The sequence below is a fragment of the Biomphalaria glabrata genome, chromosome 12, assembly GCF_947242115.1.
Source record: "Biomphalaria glabrata chromosome 12, xgBioGlab47.1, whole genome shotgun sequence".
In the NCBI taxonomy this organism is placed as follows: Eukaryota; Metazoa; Mollusca; class Gastropoda; family Planorbidae; genus Biomphalaria; species Biomphalaria glabrata.
This window is the reverse complement of record NC_074722.1, coordinates 35,477,479-35,495,929: the sequence shown is the minus strand read 5'-3', so window position 1 is coordinate 35,495,929 and position 18,451 is coordinate 35,477,479. Positions and strand designations below refer to the sequence as shown.

Here is an 18,451-nt window from a genome sequence, read left to right as displayed (position 1 = left end):
AAGCCACTAAAGGCCATTGTGGATTCTCCAGAGAATCTCCTTTCAATACTAACTGATTGCTTTGGCCAGACTCTGGATACTGAAGATCTCGTTCTGAAAACCCTGAGAAATGTGACTGTTGATGAAGTATTTATCGAGATCACTAAAGAACTTGCTGAAGGTTTTTGTAAGGTGCTACAGTACTTCAATTGATAATTTCCAACAACAAACAAATCCATTATGTGCTTACCCATCAAATAGTTAGATATATTTTATTTTAATGGAACATGTTGCATATCTGGGATGTTATTTATTTAATGTGAAAAATATAATTTCACAATACAGATGATAATTGTGCTATGAACCATTTATATTAAGTCTTGATAATTTTACCTTTTCAGCAAGCCTACATTGGTATGCATTAAAAGTATTTATTCTATTTCAGCAAAACATATAGGGTACACCCAAACAATGTTCATCTTCAAACAATCATGCATGATCCTCGCAAGCTTTGGATACTGACGTACATTTGCAAACGCACTCAGACTGATAACATCAAGAAATCTATATTTGTTATTTACATTATATGTAAATTTAAATACTCTTTTTTTTTTTAAATTTGTTTTAATTTTGTAAATCTTGTATAATTATCTCAAAAGTCTAGATTAAAATGTTACAGCTCTCAAAGTATGAAATAGAAATTTTTGTTTTTATTTTTGTGTTGTTTTTCCAACATGCTATTCATCCAAAGTTTATTATAAGTATCAGCAAAAAGTTGTTCTTTTCAGTTAAAAGCCTAAAAAGTAATTTATGGCTAAAAAAGTTGCAACATTTTAAGTGTCAACATAATGAAAACTTCTGTCTCAGATTATAATAAAATAAACAAATAACACATAATCATGCATGCATTCCTGTAGAAAACTTCATTTAAATTTCTCAATTAATTACATAAATTTTGGTTGTTATAACCATAAGTGTCAACATAATATTTTGTCGAAAAAAACTCAAACTTGTCATTCCACATTTATCAAAAATCAAATTTTCAAAAAAATTCTTATCTCAGTGTTAAAATGGAAAACACATAATCATGCATTTCTGTTTAAAATTTCATTTAAATATCTCAATTGGTTAAAGAGTTATGACCAACATAAATTTTGGTCGTTTTTTAAATTGTCGTTCCACGTTAACAAAGAAAATTTTTTTTTTCTTAAACGTCTTTCTCAGCACTATAATAGAATAAATAAATAACACATATTCATGCATTTCTGTTGAAAATTTCATTTGCATATCTCTATTGGTTAAAAAGTTATAACCATGTAAGTGTCAACATTTATTTTTTTTTTTTCGTTTTCGAAATGTCGACCCACATTTAAGAAATTAAAAAAAAAGTTTCAACTTCTATCTCAGAATTATAAAGAAGAAATAAATAACACATAAACATGCATTTCTGTTGAAAATTTCATTCAATTATCTCTATTGGTTTAAAAGTTATGACCATTTATGTGTGAATATGTATTCCGTTTCTGTCGTTTTTCAACACCTACCCCTACATCAAGGGCTTAACACAAAAAAGTGTTAATAGATATCCCAGATTTAAAATTGTCATAATTATCAGAACATAATTGCGCATTTCTATGGAAAATTTTATTACATTATCTTTAAGCGTTAAAAAGTTATAGCAATTTAAATGTATAAGCTCCTCCTTTCGGTCACAATTTTTTGGGTATTTTAATAGGCTAATTTTCCGATACTAAAATGGTCATAACTTATGTTCTAATTAACCTAGAAGCATAAATGAGGTATCAATGAACTCCATTCAAAAAGATCTATCTAACTATACTAGTTTCATTTAGATTCATTAAAGTTGAATTTTTTATCAAAGTACCTAATCTATGTAATACAATAATAATGAGTAGTATTAATAGACTATGTAGGTAGGCTATAAAAACAGGAAGTGTGGAAGTAATGACATAATTTAGAGATCGAAATAATCAATTTTTTTTTCTCTCTTGTAGATCTAATTGAAAATCAATAATACTTTATGAATGAGTGAAAGAGGTTTTAAAGAAGTGTTATCAACTTTAAAAAAAAGTTAATTACAATTTTTTTTTTATTTTGGAAAAATACCCTTTTTTTTTCACCAAAATACACAGGCCAGAAAAATCTTCAAATGTTAATTTTTTTTTTTCACAGTTATCATGACTGGCCATAATTCTACCAAGTTTTATTGCAATATCTCTTGTGGCTTGTTTTCAAAGTTAAAGAAATATAAATAGTTATTTACACTCTATTATCTGGAAAACTCACTTCAACTTTGAACTTTTGACCTGGGGGTGTGTTTTGCCTAGTCTTGTTTAGCTAGTGAGAAAATCTCTCACTCGTTTCATTGCGCTTGGGTAAAAACGCCACAAAAAAAAACACAACTTTCCTTTAAACGTACAGTCATAATTTATACATCATTGGAAAGTTCTTATGAAGTATTCTAAATGATATACTAACAAAAAAAAAATTTTTTTTTCTACGACAATTTTATTTCCCCTCCCTAGTCTATGTAACAACTAGAAATAGTTCAATTCTATAAATAGAAAGTAGATCTGTGAATTAAATTACTCAAGCTCTGCCTGTATTGTCTAGATATAGAGTGTAGACTCGACTAGCCTAGAGAAGTAAAGAGTGTGTTTGGGTAGGGAAAAGGAAAGATGTACTAGTATTATAGATTGTAGATCTTACAGTTACGTTCTACACGGTGCTTTAATCAACACCTATCAAAGAACATTTTCTTAACTTGAATCCAAACCTAACTGAACTTGACACCTAATTGATATATTTATATTTTAAATATTCAAGTACACTGTCAGATCTTATATAATGATCTATATATAGGATGCTTTAAAAAAAAAAACGAAATATTAAAGCATAAGATTATTCTTGCCATTTATGTGACAAAGGTTTAGATATGTGCGTTTGTGGTAAAATAGTGATCTTGCATTTGCAAAACATTTTTCTAAGTAGCCTGATTGAAAATGTTTATATCTAGCATATTTCTAGTTTGCAAAGCCTTCTAGTTGTTTGTTGTAATTTTTCTTTTAATTAAAATAATTTGCTTGTATAGTATTATTAATAATGTATATATAGTTTGTTCTGTTTTGTTCTTCAAATGATTAAAATGTTGATTAATAATTAAATGTAGAGGTAATTTTTTTTTTATAGTACAATCTAAAGCTCTCTTTTCATTACCGGTACATCATAGTCTGACAACTAATGTTCAACAAAATCTACCATAATCGACACAATACTTAAACATAATAAATATCACATCCTTTCTTTTTGAAAGTTCTTCGGACTGGCACTCTTTTTTTTATACTATGTCTATAAACAACTGATTTTGTAGGTCTAAAATTTGGTTTTTCAGTGTTATCATTTGCCATAGTATTCAGTGATATCTTTGTCTTTACTTGTATTTAAAATCTTGTGACTTTGTTGTATGTTTTTCCAACACATCTCAATATGATTTATTACCTGGATGATGAATGTTTTTTTTTTTCTTCACATCTCTGCTTTCTGACATGTTTTTCTTATTAGGTGCAAATTCTGACTTTCACTCTGACAGTGTATTCTTTTGACGATTTTAAATGAGTATCATATCTCGCTCTACTCTTCATTCAGCCAATACTATCTGTAGTTTGAGATGATGTCATCCATTTAAGATCAGATGGAATTATCTTCACTAGTAGTTGTGGTGTTGATTGTACAAGTATATTTCTGTACTCAAACATGCCATTTTGTAAGCATTAACCATACCAACACCTCAGTTTTTTTTTTTTTATTTTTAGGGCTTGATGTTTTTGTTGCAAACCCCCCCCCCCCCCAATCAAGTAGAAAATTGTATTAGAAACTGCTGAATGATAGATTGTTGCTGTTTCTTCTGATATGGGATGTCTACTGAAAGCATCGACCTTTAATTTTAAAATGTTTTGCTGTTTTGTCCTTAAGTCGCTGATATCAGGTCACTTAGAAAAATAGTTAACAACAAGCAAGTTGTTATTGTTCTTTTGTTTCAACCAGTCATTCTCACCTTGTTGTGTATGTGTGTTGGACAGCATGAGGAAGATTTTTTTCTTAATTTCTTTTGAAAGCTGCACATGTTGAGCATGACATGATTGTCTAAAAAAAGCTTCGATAACTCCTTTCTTTATTATTGCTTATGATTTTTTTTTTTTTTTTTTTTTTTCACTTGCTTATTAAATTTGGCTATTCATTGACATTATTGCTAAAATTCTTCAGTTTAACATCAGACTCAAGTTGATGTTGTTTTTTTTTTTGTTCTGTAATTATCTGATCAGTGCCTGAAGTTGTGTGCTGTTGTGTTATCTCGATTGTTTTTCACAATTGTATATCAATTTGCATTATTATTGATAGATAAGTTAATGTTAATGATATCTCAGCAATCTCAGCAGTCTTAACATCATTAACAGAAGTCTTGGTGAAATCTTGTGATAAGGCTTCATTACAGTAGTTTGCAAATGTCTGTGATATGATAGTACAGTTACCGTTCTTCCAAAATATAGTGGTGAAAATTTTCAGCTACAATAACTATCACAAACAATTCCTTTGTCTAATATCTGAATTTTTAAATTTTTTTTTTTTCATTGATAAGCCTCCGCGTTGCAGTCTTGCATTATTTATACATCAGAAGTCTTACTGAATAGTAATAGGTTTTTCAGCATAATGATTACACAACTGGATGTTAGCTGTCTTTTTTTTTTATTTGGAAAGCTTTTTCCTGCTCTGATAAACAATCATGCATATTAACCTAATATCATAGTTAGCCTTGTTAATTAAAAACCTTTCAATTAACTTTGCTCGAGCTAGTCCACTAGGCCTAATTATATATCAATCTTAATCATAAGAAATGACTACTATATTGTTTACTAGCTATGGCTAGATCTAGTCTTATTTCAGTTTTTTTTTATTTGTCAATGTTATTTAGAATACATAACATTTTCTTTTACAAATATCACTTATGCCTTGTATAATTTGAGTATAATACTGATTGTTAATATACATCTGCTTATGTTCCTTGATTGATACATCTCTATAAGGCTTAATGACTAGGCTTTGAAACACATGTAAGACTTATCAATGTGGGTCAGTTTGAAAATGCCATGATACAGAGAGATAACAAGTCATCTAACTCCCGAATTGAACTTAATAACACAGATAATAAAACATTGTTTTTACATTAATGCCAAATTTAATTTTTAATGACAATTTTTATAAACAAAGTAGTAGGTTAAAGAATTATAATTTTTTTTTTTAAATTTGGAAAAAAAATTATTTCTTGACTTTTATGTGCCTCTATTTTAATGATTATATCTGGTTGAGCAAAAACTGCTTGGTGTAACCATAATACTTCAATTACCTTTAACATTTTGAAGAACCTATTTTTGTTAGTTTTGGTTATTTTGTGTCACAGGAGTTCTTGAGGTGTCAGAATGTCATAGTGTGATCTTATTTGTTAATATGTTAAGATAACTTGAGGCTACTATAGTGTTGTGTAGATTAGACAATGCTCTTTTAGTACTTGGTTTATTGAAGGCTTTTATCTCTGATCTTTATTAAACACTTAAAGAACATCTAAATATCTTAAGAAATTGAAATAATGAAGATCCTTTAATTCAATATACAAAAACTTTAATTCAGGAACTAGGAATCACACACAGCATACATATTGTACAAAATAAAACAGTACAAATTGAATATCTTCTTCTGAGCTCATTATAAAATAGATTCAAACAAATGTATTAATTCTACAACTCAAAATTATGCGACTTGTCCAAGTTCCGTCTACAAACTTTTAGTCTACAACCTTCCTCTACGAAATCCTGTCTACATCTGACACCTAGCTGATCTAAAACCTATTTCCCGGCAAACCACGCTTCCAATGATGTCATAGCACTTTCGTTACAGAACCTTCTATGAAAAAGGCAGAGTTAATTGCTAAGATTACTGCCGGCAGCTAGTCTGCTGGATGTGACATTTTGAATGGTGTAAACTATCTTAAAAGATTCATCAGTGGGTGTAAATGTCTCTTTTGTGTGTGTGTGTGTGACTTCATCTAAGCCCCACCTACCTTGTCAAATTACTATAACCATAAAAATTTTTTTTAGGTTAGCCCAGTAATGCATTAGATAGAGAGTGAAACAATGGGTGGAAGGGGGTATATTGTGTACACTGTGAAGTAACAAGATCTGCACTCATGAAATTTTACATTGGCTTAAGCTCTTTGGAGTGAGACCTTAATTAAAAAACATTTGAAAAGGTTATTTTAACATTTGACTTGTATCCTGTTCAAACTTATCTTTCATTTCTATAGTGCTTACAAATGATCTGATCTTATTTTTAGGCACCCTGACAATGCCCCCATCAGACAAAAAATGGTGTGTGCCTCTACGTTCAACGCTCTGAAGGCAGCTCTGTCTGTAAGTAAAAACATCTTAGAAGGAGATTCCTACGGCGAAGTGGACAGTAAAGCAGCTTTAGAAAAGGTTGGAGGGAAAAGCCTTTGTTAGGATAATGGTAAGTAGTCACTCAATAATTGATAGGCTTATAGCATTTAATCTTGTTTTTAGAATTCTCTATTAGCAGGTTGAAAGTTGTAATTGTTATGACGATAAAAATCAATTAGCTGAACAAAGGATTTCCTGCTTTATGCATACATAATTAATAGTAAATTCCTTGTGTAGTTTGGTGTTGCTATATTTGGTAATAAAATCTACCCAAATTCTCCCCCCAAAAAAAGAAAAAATGATGTGTGTGTGTTTGTTATGGCATATGTATGTGTGTTTGTGTGGTAATTTAGAAGCAGCAGAGGTCGCCATTAGGACAAACTTGCAATTGCACACAATTCAAGCAACTTGTAAGAGTTTTGAGTCATATCATGATAAAAGTCTCAAGATTGCTGTCATCAAATTCAATATTTGATAGTTTCATGCATTGAATAAATCCACAAACAGCAAGTTTTATGTGTATCCCAGGTACATAGCAGTATTTGAAAAGCATAGTGTTTAAATAAACCAAAAAATTATAATAGTGTTTGTGCATTTTTGAGTCAAATTTCTACGATCTTTAGCCTGTAGCACAAAGTAATTTTTATGATGTAGTTGGCAACAGATTATCCTTAAAAATGGTGTCCTCCTGTCTATTTTTTTAAAATCTCATTTCATTTTCTTACGTCCTTCTTTAGGTTCATTTATAGTGCCACTGCATTTGTTCATATCACTTTCTTCTTGTTTCACTTACTGTATTTTATTGCTTTAAGGATGTCAATGGGATCTTGACATTGGAAGGGTAAAAAGAGCTTATCACTATGATTAGCTTTAAGTGGGTAAATACTCAAAATAATTTAAAACTTTAAACCTCTCTCAAATACATTGTCGTAAGGACAGTTTTTTTTTTAAATAGACATTCTGTTTCATCAGTGTAGTTAGTTTAGTCTGAGGGTTCAATTATTCAAGTGAAAGAAGAGGAAATGATGAGTGGAGTTCATAATAGATTGGTTCAGTGGAAGTTAAAATACTATTCATTATATGATGTTCTGTTTTATAAAGCAAGCCTTTGGGTTCTTTAAGAGAGGAATGTAGTTGTGTTTATATGACATTTTTTATTTACAGTATTGTCCACCAAACTCTTTCCTAATATTTTGTGTTTTTGTGTTTTCTTGCAGATGTGCTAAAAGCCCTGGAATGTGTTGCTTAGGAAGATTTTCTGTGAGGGTCAAGTGTGCTGCAAATCAGTGATTTTTTTTTCTAATAAAATTGAAGGACATTTTTTTTTTTTAAACTGTGAGGGTAGTAACTGTTGATGTCACTGACTTGTGTTTAAGATTTGCTGTCACATGAGATTTGAACAACTTTGTTGATACATGTTTGACAACAGAAATGAAATAGATTTCACAAATTATTTAGTAGATGAAGTATTGTTGAAACACTTTAAAGCTAATCAGTTTGAAACCCTCGCAAATGCCATTTTATCTTGTAAAAATATTTTAATGGCTTTTTTTTTTCTTTCCATGCTGATAGAAGAGTTTATAGACTATCTTAGTATCTTTTTTAAGTTTGCTTAATTTATTATAATTTTTTTTTTTTTAAACTGTCCAATTCTTAATATATCATCAATCTGTCGATTGAATGACAGGTGTACTATGTACAAAAATACATTTTTGTATGATTTGGTGATGTCCAGATGTTTTCATTTCAACTGTCTTACTGTCTAATGTATGCTCAATGCTATTTATATTACTATAATTCAAAACAACATGCAATTATTTCCAGAACAAAAATTTAAAAATTTTGACAGGGACGAGACGCCATTTAGTATTTGGGGGGAATGTGTGGGTTTAATATTATTGTTTGTGTCATGTTTTGTTTTAAGTAGCATTGAAAAGTAGATCATTCTAGTCAGCCGAGTTGTATGCTAAGAGCTCTGTAACATTTTCTTAAAATAATATTTGGTTATATTTAAAAAAAAAAAAAGTTATGATGAAAAAAGGCCGCTTTTTGCAGATTCAACCAAGAACAGAAAACAAAATATTTTAGCTTGAAGTACTTGTCCTTTTAATAGGTCGTAGTGCTTCTTGCTCGCTGGCTACTTTCATATATGCATGGCTTTTGATTTCTTTGTTCTGTCAACAAAACCTTTTAGAAATTTGTTGTTGCTGCATGTGGAGAAACACATTGAGTTGACCCTACTGGCTTGAGAAGATGATCTACTGTGGCTACTTGACTCGTGCACTGATTATCTAGTGTATTGAATACTTTTTTTTTCTTATATACATGCTAATAACAAAAAAAAAAATGTTACGAATTTTTCCTAATGTTTGATGGAAGTAAATATTTTGTTATGTCATCATCTTCTACTTATTTGTGTTTCTTGATCATTTGGACAAGTGTGACATAACAACAGCCCCTAGTGAGAGTTTGGAATGTGTGACAGCTTAATCAAACTAATAGGAAACTTAACCCCAAAAAAAATGCTGCTATAAACTGTGACACAGTTTTCTTAAATGGATTAACTCTTTCAGTGTGGCGTTACTCTCAGCGAGTAATTCATGTTAAAAAAAAAAATAGACATCTTAATGGTTCCTCTTTTTTAGTTAAATTCCCGGGACCCAAAAAATGTAAATAATACAATTTCTTAGTGCATTCGTTCATCTTTCATGAAATTTAAAGTGATTAAATGTTAAGTATTGTGATTTTTAAAATATTAATGGATTAAATGTTTAATTAAAAAGTTACATCTTTCAGTATATTGATTTCTTAATGGATATTAAAAATATTTTCTTTTTCCGTACTCGGTTTAAAATAAATAAAAAAAAATTTCGTTTTAATAATTTATTTAATTTACTTTACTTTTGTAGCTTTTGTAGCACATTCATTTTCCTTTAAAATAAAATCAAATATGTTAGGTTATTTAGTAACTCTACCCCCTTGAAAATTTGTGTTCAGCTGGAAAACTCAATTTTTTCAATCAAAATAATTTGCACTGAAAGAGTTAATACAGCTTGATTGTAATAGCTAGAAAATAGTCAAATACTAAAGGCACTGTGTAAATATGTAGTACATAAACTTTAATGCATCAGTATAGACATGGACAAGCAGCCAGGAGCAAGATCAAATAATACAAGTACAAATTGTATAACATGAAGCAAGTTATCTTACAAATATACATATAGTCTTAAATAAGTGGAATGTTGAATGCACATTAACAAAACAAACAACCAAACCCTCTATATGTTAATTCTACTAGTACATTGAAACCTGTTGGGACAAGTCTTTATCACTACCTATGATTAATAACATACACCAGTATCTTGTGGTTATGTTTATAAAAAGTTCAACCATCTGTTGGCAGTGTAATGAGTAACTACATGGTAGTCAATAGTGAATACCTATTACAAGTTTCATTGATTTAGAACCACTATTTGTAGATTATTCCTTTTATAAATTGTTTGATAACTAATTCAGAGAAACAACCAAGGATATGTCAGGGTATAGAAAGAGATGGTTGCATTCAGAAATTGATGACTTTAATGAAGTTGCAGCTTACATGGCAGTAACTAATACCCAAGTAGTCTACTCTGATATAGTAACTAACATGAATGGCCTAATACTCCTAGACTGGTAATAATAACTAGCCCAGTTGCTTATCAAGTAAAGTGCCATACATTAACAAATGCATTTTGATATTTAACATAACTTAGCACAGTTTCAATGAGATTGTATGTTAGCATTCTGATATTTAACATCTGAACTCTATGCATTTGTAGCAGAAAGGCAAGATAAATAATATGACAGCATGATTTATAATTCAAATCTAAACTACAAATCTGAATATAATCAGACATTTTACGTTACATAATTTAAAGATGAATGGCAGTTTCATTTGTGATTTAGAAGGCCAATATTTTAACCAGTGAGCTGTTAAGTTATAATGGGGACGGAACTTCCTTGTAGAAACATGGAACCAACATGACAATCTTGACGTGTTGTAGTTTTTTTTTTTTTTTTTAGGCTGTTCCCTTCTGCAGTAGTCTTAAGAGCTTTCCAGCACACACTGACACACCACTGGCAGCTGCTGTAGTTGGTCGAGGTGACAATACACTCCCAGGTCTTGACCCTGGAGTTATAGGTCTTGGTGTCACAACGTCTCTGGGAGTGTAGGTCGATAACAATGGTGTGAGTTTGTCAACACCATTTAGTGATAGAAGATCCTAGGAATGTAAAAAGAAATAATTATTATATATATATATATTTCTTCTCCGCACAACCATGCGGGACACCACGCACGCACACTATGATTGAACAGGTTACATGAGGCTTTAATTGGGGGATATTAAATATACTAACATACAATAATTAATAAGCTTCTTGAGCCATTGAATTCACTCTAATAATAGTAAGTCTACATTTATTATCATAGGATCTAGATCTAAATATATGTAGGCCTACAAGCAAATTTTATTAAAAAAATGGATTTAGGTCGATTTGCTTTTTTGAATACTCCATTCATACTATTTTTTAAATTCACACATTCGCTTTCTTATAGCATTATTATTTTGTTTAATTGTTTCCAAAACACTCTCAGTGACTATATCGACAGTGGTACGCAAACAAGACCTGCGGGTCCCGGGTAAAATACGGCTAGTATAATATATTTACCCAGGGGTGCAAAAGTAGGTACACAGTAATTAAAAAAAGAGAAAACAGATATTTACTGCAGTTCTATTACTGAAAGAATAAAAAGAAAGTACCCGTATGTAGTTGCTAAATTAAAGCACATTTAATGCTTTAATTGAAAGGAAATATTTATGCAACAGTTTGTAATAATAAATGCAGTAAATATATACCTACTTTTGCTTGCCCATGTGTATGTAAAAATCAGTCAATTAACCCAAAACAAAATATGTGTAGAGGTAACTTACCTTTAGAATTTCTTGCTGCTGGCAAAGACTTCTCAAGGCAAGCATCGCATTTATCTGAACAATAGTCTGGGCATCATGACAGGCTGCTTCCAGCAAACTGAGGGAGATAGAAAGCAATAGATATATGATATATATTTATATCTGATACATATTAAAATTTAAGTTTCTTTCAAGTCAACAAGAATATCAAATGTAAATTGCAAACTATCAAAGCAACATGAAAATCTTATCTAAATTACTAACAGTTAACCATTACAGAAAAATTAATTTAATGAAATAATTTTAATTTTCTGAAAGCCAACTTACTGGGCAACTAATTTACATTTCTTTATATCGTTGAATAAAACAGATGAATGCATTCCCAAGTTCCCACAAGCGCCTGAAAAGAGAATGCACACATAGCAGTAGTTTATTAAAAAAAAATATTTTTTTTTCATGCAAAGGTTCATTAAAATATACAATTTAAATATGCTTGGTAGCATGTTGCATTCCAACGAACGGTTCATTATTTATACATCTGTCTGACTAGAACCTTTTATTATGTGAGTCTGGAGAGAGGATATAGAAAAATAAATGACCACTGTTTAGAGTGCCAGTGACTCCTCAGTGAAGGAGTGATTAAGCACTTGGCTTCCGAACCTGGGGTCTAGGGTTCAAATCTCGATGAAGACTGGGATTTTGAATCTCTGGATTTTTAGGGTGCCCCTTGAGTACTTTCAACTCTAATGGGTAATGTAGCCTACTTGACTTAATTTGTAGAAAGTGAAGGTTGTACTGGCCACATGACACCCTGCTTATTAACCGTAGGCCAAATACACAGATGAAATTAACATCATCTGCCCTATAGATTGCAAGGTCTGAAAGGAGAACTGGGGAACTTTAGTAACATACTAAATTGGCCAATCAAAAGGCACTGGTTAAGGTATAGCTTTTCGCCACATGATTTAAAATTTAAAGAGCAACTCTTTTTTCCCATGAGGATGTCAGTTACTCTATCCAGCTATCATTAAATTACCTGTCTTGAGGTTAAGAACATTTGGGCTAGCTAGGGGAGGATTTATAAGTGTTCAAATTAAACATGATAGTTGCTGGTACATTTAATTGTTCAGCTCAAACATGACAGTAGCCAATAGGGAGAATGAACAGTAAAAAATTACTCTCTACTAGAAAGAAAGAAAGAAATTAATAGAAAGCAGAATAAAATGGAATGGACCAATCCTCCGTCAAATTTAAAGATATCATCAGCATCAATCATTGGGCCTCTTTAGTCGTGAAACAACTATGGTTCATCCTGAACAAGCGAGATGAAAGCCTGGGCAGTGTTTATGGTTGGAATGATGTCGCCCACACAGCAGTTCCCCCCTCTCCGTGCAGCTGATGAGACCAAAGGAACGGAATATCCGATACAGTTTGGGATCAGTAGCGCCGCAGGCTCTGGCAGACATGGGAAAGCTTTGGGAGACAACCCTGAGGAAAAATCAGGAGCTGGTGACCCTTAAAGATATATGTAAAGATATATATCTAAAAAACTTACTTGCAGCATTTGCCCTGGTCTTTGTAATTGGATCATGAAGTAGGTCGACCAAATGTGGTACGGCAGGCCTGAGTTTGGGATACAATTCACCACTGTGGTAACAGGCGTTACCAACAGCATAGGCTGCACACTAGATAGCAAGAGTAAATCTTATTCAATACTTTGATTGAGATAAAATTATGTTTCAGATTCTACTAGTTTAAGATAAACAAATGTATATCTCTGAACTCCAGACCTTTGTTTGTAAGCCAAAACTTTTAACCTCTCAGCCACCACAACCCTCAACCTTTCACCTTTCACCAAGCATTCAACCTTTCACCAAGCATTCAGCTACTCAACCTCCAGATTCCCTTCTTCAAAACTTGGTTTAAGAAAATATTTGGCTTGGACTTTTTTTTTTTTTTAAATTGCTTTTAAATAGTGCATCTTTCATGCTTACAGCATGGTCAGTGCACAATGGTCAAATCTCTTTTGTGTAGACCAGTGGGAGAAGTGGGTATCTGGGAGAAGGTTTCTGTGCTGCCTTTAGGTGCTCAGCAACACTCGAGCCCCCCTGGATAGGTATCTAAGTGGTTTTTTTTACCATACAGCCCAAACAAATAACTTGAGACTTCAAAAGCTACTATTACCACCACCACCATGGCTAACAACATCCAAATATAAAATGTTCTTTAAAGCTATAGGAAGTCCAACAATGAAAATGATGTCAGTAAGATTCAGTATCTAAGTCACACGAACATCTCAGTCTCATGATCATACCTAAAATTCCTTAAGCAAACTTCATGTTTGTTTCCTCAAATGGAGTCACATAATTAAAATAAAAACACAGACAAGGTTTTAGAGAAAGAGGCTAAAAACACAGAAATATGGTAGGAATCCCAGAGTTCAATGCATTCACTTAAGAAATTAAACTCCACAGACATGAGAGTAATGACAAGTAAATTAACTACAAAACCATTTGTGTATTAACTGGGCAAAAAAAAGCTGGTGTTATGTTAAAAAAGAAAAGACTTTGATTTCACCACTAAAATAGTACATTACCTTACGAACATTAGAATCAGAGTCTCGAAGACAAGATAACAAATGGTCCAGGATTTTGTCTCTGGCAAAAAAAACAACAAATTTCAAATTAAATTAACTATAAACACAAGACATCTTACTTTTCTTTTTGTAATAGTAAGAAATGATTGATGAATCATTAACTTAACCTAGTACTTACCATGTTGATAAGTAACTTGAAATGTTTACTCCCTTAAAAGCTAAACAGTCCAACCGCCACTCCCAAAATTTTTTAAATATTTCATTTCTTTATAATCTTTGGTACTCACTCCCCATTGATCTCAGACAGACAACATGCTACACCACTTTTAAGAAGAACCTATCTGTTTAAAACTTTTTTAGATTGTCATTTTAGCTGTCATGTTTATGTTTGTAATGTTATCACAGCGCCTTGAGCGTACATTTTGTTTGTTAACAGCGCTTTATAAATAAAAGTATTTTTACAATCTAAATACTTTCATTCTGATAATCAGAGCATCGAAGTATTAAGAAGTATTTGATCCCTTGTCAGTACACACTATGTCAACAGGTTCTTATAATAATTATTTCTTAAGGTTATGTCACAAGATAAAATGAAATCACCATTTCATTGATTAAGCTGTTGCAGATTTGGAGAATGCTCTATTCATCTCTCCTTTCCCAATTGCATATATATCAAAATTGCAACTCTTTTAGTTTCAATTCTAACCAAATTAGTGATAACCAAGAAAATGATGTACTAAATAATATTGCTACATGTCTAAATTGCTTTCTAAAAAAAAAAAAAAAAAAAAAAAAAAAAAAAAAAAATTGTGGGGGGAACACATTTCAAACAATTTTTTTGTGTGTTTTAATGACTCACTTGTGCTTGATCACAGAATACATCTGATCATTATGTCGCATGATGTTTCCCAGCAAGCTACAAGTTCTAGACTTGATGGCAGATTTATTGTGAGTGAGGAATACAGACAAGAGCAGATAATCACCTGAAATATAAATATTACAGTTTAATCCAACTTTTCCAATATAAATGAAATGAAAAAAAAAATAAAATGAAAAAGATGTTTTAAAGATACAATTTGTTTTATGGTTTTACAAATGTAGATAGAAACAATCTTGAATAATTAATTGAATCTTATAAAAAAAATAATATTAATAAACCCAAACCACCCTTTGCAATCCTCATAGAACATAGGGCCTCAGTAAAAACATGCCACTCACAATAGTCTATTGCCAAGTTTTTAATGGCTTAGCAGCTCTTTCCTGTCCTCTCATAGAACATAGGGCCTCAGTAAAAGCACGCAACTCTTTACGGTCTCATGCTAGTTTTTTACACCCAGCTCTTTCCTGTCCTCTCGGCTTCATCTAGTACACTGTGTCGTCCTGTTCATATAGGTCTTCCTCTCCGCCTTATTCCCTGGAGGTTCCACTCCGTCTAGCTCTGTTGTTGGTATCTAAGAGTTTGACCAATCCATTTCCCCATTCATAAGATCTGCACCTCTATATTTCTCTGTCCACACATCACCAACAGTTTGGTGTTTTCTATTTTATTGTACCAGTGTATTTTTAAGATATTTCTCGCGAGCACATTGCCCTGCCTCATCGTGGCGCTCGCGTGGAAACGGCCATTAGAGGAAGTGGCTAGGTTAAATGGGTAATAACACAGGCATCCCCACGGGTAGACGAGAGTCCACCCATTGCACGGGCGGGGTTGTAATAAAGTCCCCACAAACCTGTCACCAATCCATGCGCTGTTCCTCAAAGGGACCGTTACATAAATGGCAGATCCCGCACAGCTAGCTCGGTACATTGAAGGAAAATGGCAGAAGATCCCGGTGTATTCTCGGCCTTCGGCCATATCTAGCCCATGCGTTGGGTGCCAAATGCAACGGTCAACAGCAATGCTTTACATAGGCATTGTCTAGGTTGTTTTTTTTACTGTTTGGCGTCCAAGCAGGGTTTTTTCAAACTTAGGCCTCGAAGAGCCTTCGGCTCAGCCCTTAGACATCAACAAGATATTTCTCAGACATCTGCTGATGAAGGTCTGTACTTTTTTTGTTGTTGCTTCAGCTGTTCTCCATGTTTCAAAACCATTTCATTCAAAACTTGTTGAAATAAGAACAGAAGCATTTGTGTGTGTGTGTGTGTGGATAGGGCTGCATCAATACGTCTAAATGTTCAATGCACATATTTGAGCATCTGTATGCTAGTCAATGAGCTCACTTACCATCAGAACCTGTGAATATATTTTTGACCAGGTCAAGGTGCTCTGGGGAGACTCGTACCAAGTGACTGCACATTGAAATGATGTCACAGATGACTGACACAGAGGCTGTAGTACTTAGACATTTGTTTAGGAAGGGAACAGCCTGGAAAATTACAAAAGCTAGAATCAGCAATCTCTTGGCATTACAATATCTGAAGCCTACAAAACAAAATAATAAAAAAAAAAGGAAAAATAGTGACTGATAAAGTTGAAAATTAAAATAAATTGAAGATTGAAAATATTTTAGATACCTCAGCAAAAACAGTGCTTAAACAAACTTGTGTTCTTTTTTAATTTTTTTTTGGTATTTCCAAAAAGAAGTTTTGTGTCAAGATCAAAATCTGATTTCTTTCACTATCACTACCGGTACTAAACTTAGACTCTACAAGATTATCAAGACATGCAAACACTAACCTACAGAGGTGCAGGCTAAAGAAACACTCATAACAAACCATCAAGGAGAGAACAAGTCTCATTTTAGGAAAGACAATAAGGGAGACAGAATAGAAACTATAGTTGAGTAGTATTAATGGATCAGCTGGACTCGGGGAGAATGAAACTGAATGGCCAACTTAAACTTTTAAATTGACGTGATCAATTTATAAAACAAAACCTTTATATTAGTATGAAATGGGTGGATAATTTTTTTTAAATTTATAAATGACTGCCATTGTGCTTACCTTGTAAATTATCATTAGGATTCAATTAAAAAAGAATTTTTCAATAAGTTTCATCTTTTATAAATGGGAAGCGTGTTCGAGAGGCCAAGTGTACTTGAACTTGGCTTTGCTACCTAGAAGGGTGCTCGAGGTTTGACACCCGACTCGGGGCAGAGTTGTGTTTACTGAGCGCCTAAAGGCAGTACGGAAAACCAACTCCTAGATACCCCCTCCCCCCCAATGGTCCACCAATGAGATTGGACCAAAAGCGCTCTGAGCAAGCTATAAGCATGAAAGTAGTGCTATATAAAAGCTATAATAATAATAATAATGACTGTGATAATATTTTACTTTGTGAGTCTTTACTAGAATTCAATGAGAATGTTATGTCTGAATAAGTTTTTTCTTTTATAAATGATTACCATGGTGTTTTACCTTGTAAGTCTTTATAGCTGTAGCTAGTTGTTCCACAAAGATTACATTTCCAAGTACCAGACGAGACAAGAGTCCAATGGGTGTCTCCAATGGTGGACCAGATAGATATTGCACACATGCCCCAAGCAACCGTGGTACAAGCTTAGATGTATACAGGCAACTGTGTCATGAATAAGATATTACAATGTATCAGTTTTGACTAGAATCAAAAAAATCTCAAGTCAACCTTTCATCTAGAACCAATGTAATTTTAAAATTTCTATTGGGCTAAAGGTAGGGAGGCGAGGTCAAGCGCTTGGCTTGGTTGAGACTAGGATTTTTAATTTCGGGATCTGAGTCCACCCAGCTCTATTGGGTACTTGACATTAGTTAGGGAAAAGTAAAGGTGGTTGATGGTTGTGCTGGATATATGACACCCTCGTTAACTGTGGGTCACAGAAACAGATGACCCTTACATTATCTGCCCTATAGATCCCAAGGTCTGAAAGGGGAATAAAAAGTCTCCCATCTCTAGCACATTAAATGTCCACATGAGATTGAACCAGAGGGCACTCAGCATGTAATAGAGATGCCTTGTATGATAAATCAAATAATTGCTTCCCTGGATGAAGCAGTTATACAGGGTATCCACTAGTTAAATGTTGGTTGTTATCTTGAAAGTTTTTAATTTATCCTTGTATTAAATTAGGTCAGCACCTAATGTATTACAATTAAACCCTAAGTAAAAATGTATTACAAAACATCTTATTTGTGCATATGTACATTTGCACCCTCTCAGACAATGTTACTAACAGCTTTGTTGAATCACTGATCAAATGTGTACACATAGATATTAGCTTAATGCTGTTATTTCTACAGAGATATTAACTTACTGCTGTTATTTCTACAGAGATATTAACTTACTGCTGTTATTTCTACAGAGATATTAACTTACTGCTGTTATTTCTACAGAGATATTAACTTACTGCTGTTATTTCTACAGAGATATTAACTTACTGCTGTTATTTCTACGGAGATATTAACTTACTGCTGTTATTTCTACAGAGATATTAACTTAC

At 32.5% G+C, this 18,451-nt stretch overlaps 1 protein-coding gene across 5 annotated transcripts in view; it reads right to left on the bottom strand.

Annotated features, from left to right (window-relative positions):
* Positions 1-8,506: 8,506 nt before the first annotated feature.
* Positions 8,507-18,451, bottom strand: part of LOC106063606 (serine/threonine-protein kinase 36-like) — a 39,878-nt gene continuing 29,933 nt past the window's right edge. For all 5 annotated transcript variants that reach the window (XM_056005257.1, XM_056005259.1, XM_056005260.1 and 2 more), the window contains 8 exons: positions 17,394-17,553; positions 16,261-16,402; positions 14,896-15,019; positions 14,037-14,097; positions 12,996-13,125; positions 11,768-11,840; positions 11,462-11,558; positions 8,507-10,750 (listed from right to left, as the gene is read on the bottom strand). In XM_056005257.1, coding sequence (XP_055861232.1) covers positions 10,547-10,750; positions 11,462-11,558; positions 11,768-11,840; positions 12,996-13,125; positions 14,037-14,097; positions 14,896-15,019; positions 16,261-16,402; positions 17,394-17,553 — 991 coding nt within the window. In that variant the 3' untranslated portion in view covers positions 8,507-10,546. The remainder of the gene's footprint in view (positions 10,751-11,461; positions 11,559-11,767; positions 11,841-12,995; positions 13,126-14,036; positions 14,098-14,895; positions 15,020-16,260; positions 16,403-17,393; positions 17,554-18,451) is intronic.